Genomic DNA, 19,016 nt, shown 5'->3' on the forward strand with positions numbered 1-19,016 from the left:
CATTAACACATAGGCCAGTAAAAAAAACTGTTGTCTACATGAATGTTTCAATCTACATTTTGTAATAAACTAATTATAAGTATAATTTGATATGACCAAGACACCTAAAAACAAAAACACGGCCGTTTTCATCAATTTACCAGCCAGTGGGCAACACACATACATTGGAGTGAATGGGTTTTCTGGGCGCTTTTGCAATACCCATATCCTGCCACTAGGGGCGCAAAACCCTTAAACCCTTAAACCCTTAAACCCATAAACCCTTAAACCCTTACCACGGGAGTCAATGGAGGTGTCCTTACTCTCTTTTACACTGCTCTAATCAATATGAAGTCTAAGCAGCCAATCAGAGAAGAAGGAAATACACACACTAACAACATCTGTTCCTTTGACACCTTTATTGTGTTGAAAAGTAAAATGTCACATGATTAGTGAAAATGTCACATGATTAGTGTGTCTGTGTGTGTGTGTGTGTGTTAGTGTTGCTGCAGGACGACACCTGTTACAGCATCTCTCAACAGTTCTTCATCATGACACAAAGAAAAAGTGAATGTCAGTGATCAAAAAGTGACCAGCTGTGTCCCACGACCGTCCAATCAGCTGTGTCCCACGACCGTCCAATCAGCTGGTCGATATGTTGACCCAAAAAAAAAACAGCAGCTTTGGCTCCAAACGTCCACGGACACGAAGAGAAACAACTCCCCTCACAGTTCAGTTTCAGTTTGTCTGGAGCTTTATCTTATTTTGGAGGGACACAGAGTCAGGGAACTTTCTTAGTGTTTTAAAGTGTCTTTATCTCTGACCTGTGTCTCCATAGTAACAACCCCCCCCCCCCCCCCCCCCACATCATCCCTGGGCCGGCCATAGATATATATACACGTAGATGCCAGTGAATGGGATTTTGTTATGTTTTGTTTTACCTCGTACTGCCGTTCGTGATATGCATGATGCAACTATCTATGGTGTTTACCATAGGAAGTTAGGAACTCCCCCCCAAGATGGCGGCTGCGAGTTGTCTTGAACGCAACATGCATGACGTCATCTATGGTTTTTACTAGGGCTGGGATTCGATTTAAATTGTGATTCTACGATGTTGCTGATTCTCTCTATGATTTTTAGTCTTTAGCATTTTTAACATTTATCTGCACACAAATACTGTAGGAGCCTATAAATTAAAGCAGATATCAGCTTCACGGCCGTTTCGGCTAATGCTGCGTTCAAGGCAGGCTTTTGAAACCGTAAGTTACAGCTTCAAGTCACAACTACGACTTGGTAGCGTTCCAGGTAACCCGTAGCTCGTGTTTTTACCATCCTGTTGTCTGTGAAAGTTCCCTATAACGGCCACTCGTAACTTCCGACCCGTGAACTCGTACCAGATCGAACTGGTATGACTTCACAGGAAGGAAAAACACAAAGTACGAGTTTCTTTGAACGCACCATGAGTTAGCAGCCCCCGCCCTTGTCAGGCATCAATTGGTCCTCGTGCTACGTCACCACATTCACGCGCATCCCTTGGCTGCACACACAGCCCTTCATGCCGTTCTCTCTCCTCATTGGATAACACTTGTATCCCACAAGGAAAATTTTCTCCTCGGGTTACAGCAGAGCAGAGTGACGGAGAGACTCGTGTTTAGGCTGAAATACTTCATGTAAGTGATTGCTGACGGAAAATAGGACTATTTAGGACTTATATTAACAAAAACATTCCACTGATATCTGCTTTAACTTACTCCATTATAAAGTGAACTTAAACCCTTTTCAAAACCTGGACTCTCTGTATGTAAAAAAGGCGAACAAATGCACATTGCACAATATAAAAAATAAAATAAAAATAAAATAAAATAAATAAATCGATTTTTGAAAGAAAAAAAATTTGATTTAAAAATAGTCAAAAACGATATTGCGATATTTATTAGGGGTAGGAGAAAAAAATCGATTCAGATATATATCGTGATATCTTTTTTTGACGATTTTTAAATCGAAAAAAAAAAAAATGTAATTAATTTTTTATTCAAATTTTTTTTCTTTCAAAAATCGATTTATTTATTTATTTATTTTTAAATATTGTGCAATGTGCATTTGTTCGCCTTTTTTACATAGCTACAGAGAGTCCAGGTTTTGAAAAGGGTTTAAGTTCACTTTATAATGGAGTATGTTAGTTTATAGGCTCCTACAGTATTTGTGTGCAGATAAATGTTAAAAATGTTAAAGACTAAAAATCGAGAGAATCGGCAATATCGTAGAATCACAATTTAAATCGAATCGCCATCCAAAAAAATCGTAGAATAATCGAATCGGGAGAAAAGCAGATCGTCCCAGCACTAATATTTATGTGAATCGATTTTTTCCTCCCACCCCTAGTTTTTACCATAGGAACCCCCCCCCAAGATGGCGGCTGCGACGACGTTCCTGTACAAGCCTGAATGCAGCATCTACGTGTATATAGTATCTCTACGGCTGGGCCGGCTGGTGCTGCGTGAACCTCTTGAGGTGGTAGCGCAGCACTCCTTTGGTCTTGAAGGTCTTGCCGCAGCTGCAGGCGTGCGGCCGCTCCCCGGTGTGGTCCAGCTGGTGCACGCGCAGCAGCGAGCTGGTGAAGAAGAACTCCCCGCAGGTGATGCAGTAGTGGCTCTTCTCGCCCGTGTGTTTGGAGCGCTGGTGGCTGAGCAGAGAGCCCGACGTGATGAAGCTCTGGCCGCAGTCCCGGCAGCCGAAGGGCCGCTCGCCGGTGTGGATCCTCTCGTGGGCCCTCCAGGAGTTGTGGTAGGAGAAGGACTTCTCGCAGTACGAGCACTGGTACAGCTTCTCCTTGGTGTGGCTGAGCCGGTGCATCTTCAGGTAGTGGGCGATGGTGAAGCTCTTCCCGCAGTCGGCGCAGCTGAACGGCTTCTCGCCCACGTGGAACAGCGTGATGTGAGACCTCAGGTGGGACGACTGGGTGAACCTGAGAGGAGGAGGAGAAATACACAGGTGCTTCTTGTATTGTGGAACTGAAACTGTGTGTGATGAAGTCTGATTCAATTAACATGTCCACTGCAAAAACTCTACATCTTACCAAGAATATTTGTCTTATTTCTAGTCAAAACAAATCTCATTCTATCTAAAATAAGACTCATCACATAAAAAGCAGCTTGTTTTTAGACACTTTTTACTTCTTTCAAGCAGATTTTCACTTGAAATAAGTAGAAAAATCTGATAGTGGAGCAAGTTTTTCTTCCTTATTACAAACACAAAAAACTTACTTTCACTGGCAGATTTTTCTACTTATTTCAAGTGAAAATGTGTTTGAAACAAGTGAAAATGATCTAAAAACAAGTGAATTTTTAGGTGATGAGTCTTATTTAAGTGGAAAGAGATTCGTTTAGACTAGAAATGAGACAAATATTCTTGGAAAGATGTTGAGTTTTTGCAGCGTCCCTGTTAAATAAACTACTAAAGTAAAGTGACCAACCTCTTGCCGCAGGTGGTGCAGAGGAAGGGCCGCTCCCCGGTGTGTGTGACCATGTGGGACTTGAGGTGGGGCGACTGCGTGAACCTCTTGCCACACTCGGTGCAGCGGTAGGGCTTGAGGCCGGTGTGCGTGCGGTTGTGCAGCTTCAGGCCCTGCAGGCTGGAGAAACACTTGCCGCACTCGGTGCAGTGGTAGTCCTTGACGTCCTCGTGCGTGCGCTGGTGGCAGTGCAGGCCGCTCTGCAGCTTGAAGCCCTTGCCGCAGGTGGGGCACTTGTGCGGCTTCCTGTTGGAGTGCGTGACCTGGTGCAGCTTCAGACTCTGGGGGTTGCTGAAGGTCTTGGGGCACTTGGTGCACGGCAGCAGCTTCTGGTTCTTGTGAGACTTGCGGTGGAAGTTGAAGCCCTGGTAGGACACGAACATCTTGTTGCAGACCTGGAAAAAGAAAAAGTGTCACAGGGTTCCTTCCTACATATTTGAAATGTCCAAATTCCAGACTTTTTCAAAAAAAAAAAAAAAATTCAAATAATTTGTGATATTTGAGTAAATAGTTGTGCAAAGGATGGTGATTCGATTTAAATTGTGATTCTACGATATTGCCGATTCTCTAGATTTTTAGTCTTTAGCATTTTTAACATTTATCTGCACACAAATACTGTAGGAGCCTATAAATTAACATACTCCATTATAAAGTGAATTTAAACCCTTTTCAAAACCTGGACTCTCTGGATGTAAAAAAGGCGAACAAATGCACATTGCACAAAATAGAATTAAAAAAAATAAATAAATAAAAATGTTTTTTTTCCAAAAAAAAATCGATTTAAAAATCGTCAAAAAAGATATCGCAACATTTATGTGAATCGATTTTTTCTCCCACCCCTAGTACAGATATAAATACATACACATAGGCCCACATACTCACAGATGTTGATGATTTAGATTGTTTAGATTATTGCTGCAATGGTTGTTATTATCATTAGTGTAAGCTTCTTTCTATTATTACTATTTGTATTTTTATTTTAACTTTTTTTTCCTCATTTTATGTGATTTTATGGGTGGACCCCAGGAAGATCAGTGGCTGCTGTGGAGCTGCTAATGGGGATCCAATTAAAACAGTGGTTCTCAACTGGTGGGTCGGGACCCGTTCTGGATGGGTCGTGGACAGCTGGTCAAAAAAGTAAATAATATTTAATGCACATCTGATGTTGGACATGTCTTTTATTTTGAAAAATAACTTATATTGAAAGGCACGAGACACGTGAACACATGCAGTTGTAATGCTCCTCCTCACTTTCTTATTATTTGCTCCATTTGCTCTGAATACAAAGATATCAGTTTCTTATTAATGTGGCCTGATGCAGTGAATCTGGTTTTGTTTTGTGGGTCTTTATTTTGTGCAACTTGATATTTATTCACTTTAGTGAACATGCTCTGAATGCAGAGATGCATTAGAAGTCAAATATATCGTTTTGTTGGTCTCCATTTTGTGCAGTTTGATATTTTTTTATTCACTTCCGTACATGCAGTTGTCATGGTAACTCCTCAGTTTCATTCATGTGCTCTGAAATGCACTTTGCTCAATAAAGAGCTAAATGAGTTTTTAAAGGCTTTAAAAAAAAATTCTTGATTTGAATTCTATAAAAGTGGGTCGTGACTTAATGACCATGGGAAAATGTGGAGCCCAGAGTGAGACTAGTGGAGAACCCCTGAATTAAAATAAAAACAGACCTTGCAGTGGTAGCACTTCTCCCCCTGGTGCTCCTCCAGATGCTGCGTGAGCTGGTCCTGCCGGTCGAAGCCGTCTCCACAGAACCAGCACTTGCAGGGCTTGGTGCCGGAGTGGGTCCGGTGGTGGGTCTTCCAGTCTCGCTTCAGGGCGAAGGTCTTGTGGCAGTAGGAGCAGCCGTAGGGCCGCTGCCGCTCGTGGATCTGCTGGTGCAGCACCAGGCTCATCAGGGTGGGGTAGGTCTTCCCACAGGTCCAGCACTCGTTGGGCTTCAGGTCCTGGTTCTGGTGGGTCTTCAGGTGAGCCTCCAGGTGGGACCGCTTGTAGAAGCCGCGCTTGCACTCGCAGCAGTACACCATCTTCCTGCCCGTGTTGGTGCAGCGGGGCCGAGCCGGGGTCTGGTCACACAGCTGGGGGTGGTCACCTGGGGGAGGGGTCACAGGTCACAGGTCACAGGTCAGAGGCAGTTTTATCTGTATAGTCCATTTTTACCAACAGTTTGTCTCAAAGGGCTTTACATCCCATCATAACAACATTTAATTGTTTATTTTTTTAACAGGGACAGTGCACGGCTCTCAGCCAGACCAGAATTAGCAACCAGCTACATTTCATCTGTCGTCCCTGGGCAGGAACAGAGAACATGAATCTAACACAGAAGCACATACACATATAAAAACACCATCACACAAGCAGCCTTTCAAACAACAACAATAACAAAGACACAACAGCAAGAATAAAATGCAATGTTAAGATACAACACTAAAAAGATTGCAAGATAGTGAGCTAATGTTTGAGTTTATAGTTGGTGGTGCATGATTGAGCAGATGATTTTATGTTAGATTTAAAACCAGTAAATGTCCTAATGTCTCTGATCTCGTTTGGTGCTGAGTTCCAGTAATTAGTGGCTCTGACAGAAAAGGCTGATCTGCCAAACTCAGTACATCTGTGCTGTGCTGCACAGTGACCTCTGCTGGTCGTCCTAGTTGTTCTGTTGTCTGGGCGCAGCGATATGAACTCCTTTAACCCATTTAAGCCGGGACAGCATTACCGCATTTCTACCTTTAAAACCGGGGGCGCTGTTGCGTCATTCTACCTTTAAAACCAGGAAAGCGGATACGTCATTTTGTAGTTTTTTCCTCCTATTTCCGGTCTCTTATCTCTGAACGCTGCACGGCACGGCTTGTTGCTAGCGCTAATGCTACGGTTGGTTTCTGTGTGTTTCTGACTTGTCAGAACAAAATGAGCAGCTGGATGAAGTTCAGCTTCCACAGGCTTCCTCTCCTCAACCTGGACTCACTAAAGCTCCGGCTAGTTGAGATAAAAATGGACCCGAATGCCGAAGCAGAATGATTATTATCAGAATGAGCCGGGCGGCGCTCAGAGATGACATCATCCAGGTCAGAGGTCAGTAGGTCAACCTACAGACCCCGGATGTTGATAACAGCTAACCCCGGACTCAGAGGGGAATAGCACTAGCCTATCAGAACTAAATATTGGTGAAATGAAGGAGTTTCTCTGCAGATAATGTGTTATTTAGAGGCTGCATTCACCTGCAGTCGGGCAGACGGCCGTCGCTAACAAACCAGATTTCATTTTAGTCACAGAAGTCCAGAGAAAGACGGTAAAACAATACCACATCACCATGACAACATATTGTCACGTGTATTGTTTTGCCTCGTGCTGACGGACCACTTGTTTACATAGAGGCTTGTTTATACCGTTACGTGCAGCGGCTGTCGTCCGTCTGCCGTCTGCCCAATTTCAGGTGAATGCAGCATGAAAAATACGACTGAGTTGCTTGTGATATACAACCACAACGCTAGATGGGAGGAATTCCTACACAATGTCCCTTTAAATAATAATTATTCATTTTAAAATGATGATTAAAAACACCACACACTCTTAAACAACTGTATTCTATACTTTCACTTTCTTGGATATAAACCGAGTTCAAATAAAATGCAGCAAATAGAAATAGTGATCGCGGGGTCGCCAGAAATGTGTGATATCAAAATGCTGGGACCAGTGCATTAAAGGGATAGTTCAACATTTTTGAAAATTGGCCCATCACCATGATCCCCCTAGTAATAGCAGTAGGTTCGTTACCTTTAATTGTTGGTCCAAGCTGCTTTTAGATCGGGGGAGAAGAATACCGAGCGGCGCAGCTACACTACGGAGGCTAATGGAATTTCTTGGTTTTGCTCATCAAACTCAGCAAATACACAACCAAAAAACTCAAAAACGCTGTGGTGGACAAGTTGTGACCTGCACATTCACCACGCTATGAGATAATAGCGGAAAGTTGCGAGATGGAGTTGTTTTAGAGGCAAAGTCAGACTTTACACTCTAGACGGCTGCTCGGCGGAGTGATTTCAAAAGCGCCTGTTTACTGCAGATACGTCCGTATACTACGGCACTGGCTGAGGTGCGCACACTGTGTCCCTCCGACCAGTGGTTCACTGAAGAAAGTAGTTCAGAGTATTTGCTTCACTTCTCTTAACTTTCCGCTATTATCTCATAGCGTGGTGAATGTGCAGGTCACAACTTGTCCACCACAGCGTTTTTGAGTTTTTTGGTTGTGTATTTGCTGAGTTTGATGAGCAAAACCAAGAAATTCCATTAGCCTCCGTAGTGTAGCTGCGCCGCTCGGTATTCTTCTCCCCCGATCTAAAAGCAGCTTGGACCAACAATTAAAGGTAACGAACCTACTGCTATTACTAGGGGGATCATGGCGATGGGCCAATTTTCAAAAATGTTGAACTATCCCTTTAAAGGGATAGTAGCATTTTTTTTAAAAGTGTGGTTGTATGATCTACAAATAGCCCCTAAGTACTTTAATTGCAGTAGAAGACTCTCTGCAGGGGAGTAGGGGCTATTTGGAGATCATACAACCCCACTTTTAAAAAATGATACTATCCCTTTAAGGACTTCTCAGTGTCTCCAGCTGTAGAGACTTCACTCAGCTCAACATCAACATAGATCCAGAACAGGAATCTGATGAACAGAAGGACAACCAACCGGTGATGAGTTGGAGACATTATGGGATGTAAAGGTGGTGGTGTACCTAGAGACAGGAAGTCTGACATTATGGGATGTAAAGGCGGTGGTGTACCTAGAGACAGGAAGTCTGACATTATGGGATGTAAAGGTGGTGGTGTACCTAGAGACAGGAAGTCTGACATTATGGGATGTAAAGGCGGTGGTGTACCTAGAGACAGGAAGTCTGACATTATGGGATGTAAAGGCGGTGGTGTACCTAGAGACAGGAAGTCTGACATTATGGGATGTAAAGGTGGTGGTGTACCTAGAGACAGGAAGTCTGACATTATGGGATGTAAAGGTGGTGGTGTACCTAGAGACAGGAAGTCTGACATTATGGGATGTAAAGGTGGTGGTGTACCTAGAGACAGGAAGTCTGACATTATGGGATGTAAAGGTGGTGGTGTACCTAGAGAAAGGAAGTCTGACATTATGGGATGTAAAGGCGGTGGTGTACCTAGAGACAGGAAGTCCCGCCCCTCCAGCCAGCCCCTGCAGTCGGTCAGTGTGACAGACAGCTTCCTGAGAACCGGATAGAACCGGATCTCCACCTCTCCATCTGGCTCCTCCTTGATCCGGACCGCTGCATCCTGGAAGCACAACCACACCATGACATCACAGGTTGCCCCGGCAACAGCCATGACATCACAACAACCGGTCAACCAATCAGCTGATCACCTGTCTGTCTGTCTGTCTCTCTACCTGTCTCTCTGTCTCTCTACCTGTCTCTCTGTCTCTCTACCTGTCTCTCTGTCTCTCTACCTGTCTCTCTACCTGTCTCTCTGTCTCTCTACCTGTCTCTCTGTCTCTCTACCTGTCTCTCTACCTGTCTCTCTGTCTCTCTACCTGTCTCTCTGTCTCTCTACCTGTCTCTCTACCTGTCTCTCTGTCTCTCTACCTGTCTCTCTGTCTCTCTACCTGTCTCTCTACCTGTCTCTCTGTCTCTCTACCTGTCTCTCTGGCTCTCTACCTGTCTCTCTACCTGTCTGTCTGTCTCTCTACCTGTCTCTCTGGCTCTCTACCTGTCTCTCTACCTGTCTGTCTGTCTCTCTACCTGTCTCTCTGTCTCTCTACCTGTCTCTCTACCTGTCTCTCTGTCTCTCTACCTGTCTCTCTACCTGTCTGTCTGTCTCTCTACCTGTCTCTCTGTCTCTCTACCTGTCTCTCTACCTGTCTGTCTGTCTCTCTACCTGTCTCTCTGGCTCTCTACCTGTCTCTCTACCTGTCTGTCTGTCTCTCTACCTGTCTCTCTGTCTCTCTACCTGTCTCTCTGGCTCTCTACCTGTCTCTCTACCTGTCTGTCTGTCTCTCTACCTGTCTCTCTGGCTCTCTACCTGTCTCTCTACCTGTCTGTCTGTCTCTCTACCTGTCTCTCTGTCTCTCTACCTGTCTCTCTACCTGTCTCTCTGTCTCTCTACCTGTCTCTCTGTCTCTCTACCTGTCTCTCTGTCTCTCTACCTGTCTCTCTACCTGTCTCTCTGTCTCTCTACCTGTCTCTCTGTCTCTCTACCTGTCTCTCTGTCTCTCTACCTGTCTCTCTACCTGTCTCTCTGTCTCTCTACCTGTCTCTCTGGCTCTCTACCTGTCTCTCTACCTGTCTGTCTGTCTCTCTACCTGTCTCTCTGTCTCTCTACCTGTCTCTCTACCTGTCTCTCTGTCTCTCTACCTGTCTCTCTACCTGTCTCTCTGTCTCTCTACCTGTCTCTCTACCTGTCTCTCTACCTGTCTCTCTGTCTCTCTACCTGTCTCTCTACCTGTCTCTCTGTCTCTCTACCTGTCTCTCTACCTGTCTCTCTACCTGTCTCTCTGTCTCTCTACCTGTCTCTCTGTCTCTCTACCTGTCTCTCTACCTGTCTGTCTGTCTCTTCTACCTGTCTCTCTGTCTCTCTACCTGTCTCTCTGTCTCTCTACCTGTCTCTCTACCTGTCTCTCTGTCTCTCTACCTGTCTCTCTGTCTCTCTACCTGTCTCTCTACCTGTCTCTCTGTCTCTCTACCTGTCTCTCTGTCTCTCTACCTGTCTCTCTACCTGTCTCTCTGTCTCTCTACCTGTCTCTCTACCTGTCTCTCTGTCTCTCTACCTGTCTCTCTGTCTCTCTACCTGTCTCTCTGTCTCTCTACCTGTCTCTCTACCTGTCTGTCTGTCTCTCTACCTGTCTCTCTGTCTCTCTACCTGTCTCTCTACCTGTCTCTCTGTCTCTCTACCTGTCTCTCTACCTGTCTCTCTGTCTCTCTACCTGTCTCTCTGTCTCTCTACCTGTCTCTCTACCTGTCTCTCTGTCTCTCTACCTGTCTCTCTGTCTCTCTACCTGTCTCTCTGTCTCTCTACCTGTCTGTCTGTCTGTCTCTACCTGTCTGTCTCTCTACCTGTCTGTCTGTCTGTCTCTCCTCACCTGTCTCTCTGTCTGAGTGTAGCGGTGACGTCACGGGTCTCGGGCTGTGACGTCACCGCGGCTGTTTGAATGGAGTGTTTCCTCCGCTAGCTGCTGTTAGCTCCGCGGTGCTAACAGGAGCTAGCAGCTCTCCGGTGTCTCTCTCTACGTCTCTACCGGGGGAAGCAGCAGCCTTACCGGGGCCGGGGTGTCGCTGTCCATCCTCCCGGAGGCTCCGCCGCTGCAGCAAGGGGCCAGGTTCGAGTCCCCGTGTCCCGGTCCCGGTCCGGTTAAAGTTGAGACAGAACAGAAGAGTCCGAGAGGAGGAGGAGGAGAGGAGGAGAGCAGCAACTAGTTCAGCTGCTAGGTGGACTTCCGGGGGAGAGGTCACACAACTACACACACACACAGAACTCACTCACACACACAAACAAACACACACAGGACTCACAACCACACACACACACCCCTCCTCCTGCAGTTTATAACAAGGAGAGCGGGAAGAACGGGAAACACACACTCTCTCTCACACATCTACACACACACACACACACAGGACACACAACTACACAACCCCACACTCATTCAGACTAGAGGCAGTGGAGACACGTGGACATGTTCTTATTTCTTTCATACTGACTAATAAATCAGATCAGAGATCAAAGCCCCGCCCCCCTCCTGCTCCCTGATTGGCTGCTCCACATCCCAGTTACCTGAGTCCAGAGGACAGGTGTGTGTGTGTCCCTCTCAGGTTCCTGTAGTTTCCTCACATCTTCATTCTCCTCAGTGACATTTTAAACTATATGTCATGTATCTCATGTGTCAATGTGATGAAGCTCTTTGGACGCTGTGGTGTTGTAAATGTGCTGCTGTATAAATAAAGTTGATTGATTGATGTTGTAAACAGTCTGATTAAACAACTCTAAGTGTATACAACATTAATATACAACCAAACCATCATACATACACAAACTTATACAACTATTTAGTAAAGCTGACAGAGATCATTATATGTTTCAACAGCTTTTTTATTCTCACAGTCACAGAGAGAGGAGATATATTGACCAACATATGCAGACAGTTCACAGAAGTTTGGCTTCTTACCAGAAAATTTTGACTTCTGTGTATAAAATCTGGATAAAATAATTAACAAGTTAATCATATAAAACTGAGAATTTAGCTTTTTTTTTATCATAGTCAGTGTAGCCAAACAAAACATTTTTCCAGCATAAATGAAACTGGGGATAAATATGATCAGTGATAAAGCTCCAGAGTGTCTGGTGTTTTGGCCAGACCATAATAAACAAAGACACAGTGGGAACAGTTCACATCAATGTCATTTGTATATAATGACTAGTCGTCTGATTAAACGTCATGTCAGTTTGTGACGTTGGAGACTTCTCCTCGGCTGCAACAGCATCTCATTCAGACTGAGGACAGACAGTGATTGAACATGAACCTTTATTAGTCACATGACCACTGACATGGACACACCTGTGGCACCAGTGACGTCATCTACATGGTTAAAGGGCAGTTCCAGCTAAATCCAACCTGGGCTCTAGTTTCTAACTAGAAATTTCCTCTGGGAAATGTTGATAGGACCACGGGGGGGGGGGGGCTACTGCCGGGCTGCATACCATCTCTGTCAACATGGGAATCAAACCCACGATCTTCAGGTCAAGACAGAGCTGATCAGACAGACACATGATCATCTTTCACTGAGCTCTGATATGGAGGAGCTGTAATCACATGAAGCTATGAAGCTAGCTGTGTGTGTGTGTGTGTAACCACATTAGGTTAGCTAGCTGTGAGCTTCGCTTCACAGATGTCAGATGTCTTCAAACAGACATGAGGGGTTTGTCAGTCTGTCCCTCAGCTGTCTACAGGTGAAGCTCAGGGACAGGGACATCAGGTTCATTCTGTAAACACTAGAAACTAGAGCCCTGGGGCCTGTTGTTCGAAAGTAGAATAAAGATATCCAGGATAAGTGGAAAAGCCAGGTTGGACAAAGTCTCATAAATCCATCCTGGTTTAGTTGGTTGTTGGAACACCGAGCCAGGCTGAGGAGCAGCAGCTTTGTCAAGCCAGGTGTAACTTATTCTCTCGTCAGTAGACCACAGAGATTGATCACAGATTCACCGATGAGAGGACAGGTGTGGCCACTTTCCTCCAATCAACAGCGGATCTTAATGCTGACGTGACACACCTCTCTTAAAAAATTTTTTTTTAAAAAGCACCGTCGCTGTCGTAAAGCTCAGAGAGAGCACAGTGGACAACTGCGGACTAATTTTAATAATCCACAACTATAATCACAACTCAAGTTCCTTTCACAAATTAACAGTTGTGCACTTTGCCTTAATGATGAGCAGTGGAAGTTGATTCATTACACAAATCTGAAGTAAAGTTTACAGCACATGGCCAAATGTGCAAAAGGTGAAAATGTATTAAATATTAAAACATTATGCAGTCTGGTGCTTCAATAAATTGCCGATAACAATGACGAGGTCTATAAATTATTTGGAAGGTGGCTGCTCACACTCACTCAATTTTATTCTTATTTTCTTACCTCAACCAATATTTAGGCCAAGATGTTTTTTGATTATTGTTAATGCATTTTATTTGTTTATAATTCAGGCCAATATGTACATAAGAACGTGTATGAAACACATTGATTTCTGATCAGAGTGACTGCTGGCTTCACAGATAAAGACAACAGAATCAACTTAGCCTGGCTGTTATTATGGTCTGGAGCAGGCTAGCTGCAGAGAATAAATCACCATAGTAACTTGACCAGGATAAAGGTATCCAGCTTTCCAACAACCGACTTGAGGCTAAATTAGGCCAGGATAACCAACATATCCCGGCTTAATCCCTTATCTAGGTTTCGAACAACAGGCCCCAGGTGGATTCACCTGCAACTGTCCTTTAACCCCCCCCCAACAACACATCTGGAAACATCTGAATACGTTTCTGTGACTTTTATTTTGACATTCAGCCGTAGCACTTCCTGTCACATTAAAACTGTGTGAGATATTTGTCCTCCAGCCTCGGTGCTGGTGGTCCTGGTGGTCCCGGTGGTCTTGGTGGTCTCAGACAGACCAGTTCAGGGGACGGGGACGTCCTCCAGCGTCTCACCTGAGGACAGAACAGGTGAGTTCAGGGTCAACGACATGAAACAGAATCAGACTAAACATCACCAACACCCTGACCCTGAGCTGGACTGGTTCTACTGGTCCCCATTGGTCTCTACTGGTCCCCATTGGTCTCTACTGGTCCCTATTGGTCTCTACTGGTCCCCATTGGTCCCCATTGGTCCCTACTGGTCCCTACTGGTCCCTACTGGTCTCTACTGGTCTCTAACTGGTCCCTACTGGACTCTACTGGTCCCTACTAGTCTCTACTGGTCCCTACTGGACTCTACTAGTCCCTACTGGTCTCTACTGGTCCCCATTGGTCTCTACTGGTCCCCACTGGTCTCTACTGGTCCCTACTGGTCCCCATTGGTCCCTACTGGTCCCCATTGGTCTCTACTGGTCCCTACTGGTCCCCACTGGTCCCCACTGGTCCCTACTGGTCCCTACTGGTCCCTACTGGTCTCTACTGGTCTCTACTGGTCCCCATTGGTCTCTACTGGTCCCCACTGGTCCCTACTGGTCTCTACTGGTCCAGTCAGGTGAGCTGTGCTGCTGTGGGATCAGATCAACGCTTCGGTCGGTCTTTGTCACAGCGCCCCCGCTCTGAGAACTCACTGCCTGAGGGGGGCGCTACAATTCGGCCTTTTGTTTACATCATGTCCCAGCAGACACTAGCCCCGCCCACTCTGTGACATCACTCACCGTTACCGTGGCGCTCCCTCTGGTCTGGTCTCCTGCAGGTCACCGGGGGCCGTTCTGTAGGAGCCAATCAGAGAGCAGTGTTAGTTAGTGAGCAGCAGGTGCAGCCTCACCTGGCGACAGGTGGACCGGTCCTGACTCAGAATACGCTTCGGTCCAGTTACGTCACGGCCCCGCCCCTCTGTGAACAGACTGCTGGGGGCGGGGCTTCAGTCGGCCTTTCATGTCATCACAGCAGGAGAGCACACCTACAGCAACAAGCCAGTTAACATCTAAAAGATAAGTTTGACTCTCCAGAATTAACATTGTAGATATCAACAACGTCTTTCTGACTGACGGATTTTTTATTCCAGATATCTGTAATTCAGTTTTGCCTCTTGTCAAAAAGAACATTTCAGATCTACAACTACGTTCTTCCTTCACTGTAACATTCATGTATATGGGGTTTGTCATTACAGATATCTACAATTCAGTTGCAGATATCCACTATGTGAATTACAGATATCTGTAACTGAATTACCACTAGTACTAATTCCAGTTACAGATATCTACAACTTCATTTCTCCTAGTCAAAACTTAATTACAGATATCTGAACAGGGACATGTAGATATCTTTAATTGAGGTGAATTAAAGATATCTTGAACTGGAATTATGACTAGTCAGAATCAAATTGTAGATATCTCAAACTGGAATTAGTACTAGTCGTAATTCAGTTACAGATATCTGTAATTCACATAGTGGATATCTGCAACTGAACTGTAGATACACTATATTACCAAAAGTATTCGCTCACCCATTCAAATGATCAGAATCAGGTGTCCTAATCACTTGGCCTGGCCCCAGGTTTATAAATTCCCTTAGTTCCAGTGAAAGGAACTTTGAATGCTTCAGGTTACCAAAACATTTTGGACGATTCCATGCTCCCAACCTTGTGGGAACAGTTTGGAGCGGGCCCCTTCCTCTTCCAACATGACTGTGCACCAGTGCACAAAGCAAGGTCCATAAAGACGTGGATGACAGAGTCTGGTGTGGATGAACTTGACTGGCCTGCACAGAGTCCTGACCTGAACCCGATAGAACACCTTTGGGATGAATTAGAGCGGAGACTGAGAGCCAGGCCTTCTCGACCAACATCAGTGTGTGACCTCACCAATGCGCTTTTGGAAGAATGGTCAAAAATTCCTATAAACACTCTCCTCAACCTTGTGGACAGTCTTCCCAGAAGAGTTGAAGCTGTAATAGCTGCAAAAGGTGGACCGACATCATATTGAATTCTATGAGTTAGGAATGGGATGGCACTTCAGTTCATAGAATGAGTAAAGGCAGGTGAGCGAATACTTTTGGTAATATAGTGTATCTGTAATGACAAACCCCATACACATGAATGGTTACAGTGAAGGAAGAACGTAGTTGTGGATCTGAAATGTTCTTTTTGACAAGAGGCAAAACTGAATTACAGAGATCTACAACACACATCCAGTCTGGCTTTTAGATGTTAAAATGGCTTGTTGCCATACACACCTGGAGGCGTTCAGCGGCTCTCACCTGTCGGTCCGGGGTCTGGGGGCGGGGCCACAGGTAGACCAGGTCCTGGTTTGGTCACGTGACAGGAAGTTCAACTCGTCTCCCTCCAACCTGTTGGTCAGAAACATCAACTGATCAATCCTTCAGCGGCTCTTTGGGCTGAAACTTCACAAGTTTATCACTCACATTAAGACAAATATTTTTTGTATTACAGGTTTTGTCAAATTTTATGTTTAAATATGTAAATGAGGCAATAGCCTATCTAATTAAATATGCACTAATTTGCATATATTTCCAGAACAGAAATCTGAACAATGGATAAAGCTACTGGTCCCTACTGGTCTCTACTGGTCCCTTCTGGTCCCTACTGGTCCCTACTGGTCCCTTCTGGTCCCTTCTGGTCCCTACCGGTCCCTACCGGTCTCTACCGGTCTCTACCGGTCTCTACTGGTCCCTTCTGGTCCCTACTGGTCCCCACTGGTCCCCACTGGTCTCTACTGGTCCCTTCTGGTCCCTTCTGGTCCCTACTGGTCTCTACTGGTCCAGTCAGGTTGAGCTGGGCTGCTGTGGGATCAGATCAACGCTTCGGTCGGTCTTTGTCACAGCGCCCCCGCTCTGAGAACTCACTGCCTGAGGGGGGCGCTACAATTCGGCCTTTTGTTTACATCATGTCCCAGCAGACACTAGCCCCGCCCACCCTGTGACATCATGTTTAAATATGTAAATGAAGCATTGTCTAATTAAATATGCACTATTTTGCATATATTTCCAGAACAGAAATCTGAACAATGGATAAAGCTACTTTGTTTTAAAGCAGAAGTGACTGGTCCGGTCGTTTTCGCTAATGCTGCGTTCCAGGCAGGCTTTTGAAATAGTAAATTACAGCTTCAAGTCACAACTTACGACTTTGTAGTGTTCCAGGCAACCCACTCGTGTTTTTCCGACCTGTTTTACCTGTGAAAGTCACTATAACGGCCACTCGTAACTTCCGACCGGTGAACTTGAAGTTTCCTTGAACGCACCATAACAGTCCTCGTCCCTACGTCACCGCATTCACGGCGTTCCTTGGCTGCACACACAGCCCTTTATGCCGTTCTCTCTCCTCATTGGATAAAAACTGTAGGATACGATAAATGTTTTCTCCTCGGCTCAGAGCAGAGCAGAGTGACTGACAGACCCGTGTTTCAGACCAAACACTCTATGTAAGTGATTGCTGTCGGAAGATACAACTATTTAAGACTTATATTAACACAAATATATCACTTACTTCTGCTTTAAGTTACTTAGTTTTTAGATTCAGATTCAGCTTTATCGGTCCTTTACAAGGAAACTTGTTTTCACCCCCGTACGCAACACACAACCTCAAGATACATGAATACACACATTACATCACCCACCCACCCACATTAAACAGGAACACACATTAACGACGCAATCTATTTAGATTAAAGAGGAGGATGTCTTTTTTTATCACTCAGTAAATGAGAAAATACTGCCCTAAAAAAGTCTGAACGTCTAATGTCTCCATGTTTTCAGTAATAAAATGTTGTATAAATGAGGCTGTGAATGATATATCAACAATCCTCTCTGTAAAAACCTTCAGAATATAGAAAGGGAACAAACTGGAAGGTTTGGTGTCTGGAAGTGCTGCTGAAGTGGAATAAAAACCTTAAAAAGTGGGACTCACCTGAGGCTGCAGCGCGGGAAACAGGAGCTCCCACTGTTAGCCTGTTAGCCTGTTAGCTCGGTGCTAACGCTCCGGAGGAGGAGAGACCCAGCGGCTCCTGCCTGGACTCACAGCCCGTCGGCCTGCAGCCACAGCCCGGCCGAGTCCGACACCTCTCCGACACCTCTCCCCGGTCCTGGTCCTGGTCCTGGTCCTGGTCCTGGTCCTCCTCTGAGCTGCAGCTGCTCCATGCTCGGGCTCCATCGTCAAACAGGACCGACTGGCCGCCGCCATGATGGCTACATACAGGACTTTTGGCCAATCACAGCGCGTCTCTTTACACAGTCTGCTGACCAATCACAGCGTGTCTTCATCTTCACAGCCCCTGGACCAATCACCGAGCGTCTTCTTCTTCTTTGTTGGTGTGGTTTAGAAAAGGCCGAAAAGGCTCTTGATTCAAACTGTCGAGACTCCACCGAGTTTTGCGAAACATCGATAAATAAATAAATAAAACAAAATAAAATAAATGAACTGTGTGACTCGTTTCTAAGACTGTGCCCATGAAACATCGTAGGACTGATTTTATATCTGAATGACGTAGATGAAGTGTGAGACACTGTGGGAAAATGGAGACACACACAGGAAAAAACAACTCATAGTAACTCATATTGAGTTAAAGGGACAACGAGGAGTTTCTATTCGGTTATAAAAAGGTCTCACGTTAATGTGGATGAATCTCCGCTACTCACACTTGTTAATGGCTCCATTTTCGCTAAATATATCGATCTGTCTCTATCGTTATTTTGTTATTATTAGTGGTGGCGGAAATGCTGGTCGAGCCGACCAGCGTTTCCTTCATGGCGAGTTATGAGAATAACGCCGCAGAATCGCCGTTTATGGTCGGAACTACGATGGTATGTGAACCTCTTTGAACCTCTGACCTTAATTTTTGATGAATGAAAACATGAGTCCGTCTTGCGCCGGGTCAAAGAAATGTACGGTGCGCGCGGAGGCTCATAAATGTAGTGTGAAAACGCTTCGCTTTTCCAAAACTCCTCGTTGTCCCTTTAAAACAAAATCTATACAACAAACTAATATTCTTGTTTTGTTTTGTTTGTATTAAATGATGGATATTACGGAAGCTTATTGCATTCATTCAATAAAAAAAAAATACAGATCCTGTTTTTCTGAGTAATATTTTCTGTTTTTCTGAGTAATTTTTTTTTAAATCAGTTTTTCTGAGTAATTTTTTCTGTTTTTCTGAGTAATTTTTTTTAAAATCAGTTTTTCTGAGTAATTTTTTCTGTTTTTCTGAGTAATTTTTTTGGATCAGTTTTTCTGAGTAATTTTTTTCCTGTTTTTCTGAGTAATTTTTTTGGATCAGTTTTTCTGAGTAATTATTTCTGT

At 44.9% G+C, this 19,016-nt stretch overlaps 1 protein-coding gene across 1 annotated transcript; it reads right to left on the reverse strand.

The window, feature by feature from the left end:
• Positions 1-2,424: 2,424 nt before the first annotated feature.
• LOC311000801 (uncharacterized protein) lies at positions 2,425-10,943 on the reverse strand. Its single transcript, XM_083991645.1, has 5 exons — positions 10,784-10,943; positions 8,673-8,805; positions 5,179-5,600; positions 3,452-3,885; positions 2,425-2,944 (listed from the first exon to the last, which is right to left on the reverse strand). Exons 1-5 carry the CDS (start codon positions 10,805-10,807, stop codon positions 2,452-2,454), a joined length of 1,506 nt encoding a protein of 501 aa, XP_083847771.1. The 5' UTR covers positions 10,808-10,943; the 3' UTR covers positions 2,425-2,451.
• Between the last annotated feature and the right edge of the window lie 8,073 nt (positions 10,944-19,016).

This window comes from Trachurus trachurus, assembly GCF_905171665.1.
Source record: "Trachurus trachurus genome assembly, chromosome: 17".
NCBI lineage: Eukaryota > Metazoa > Chordata > Actinopteri > Carangiformes > Carangidae > Trachurus > Trachurus trachurus.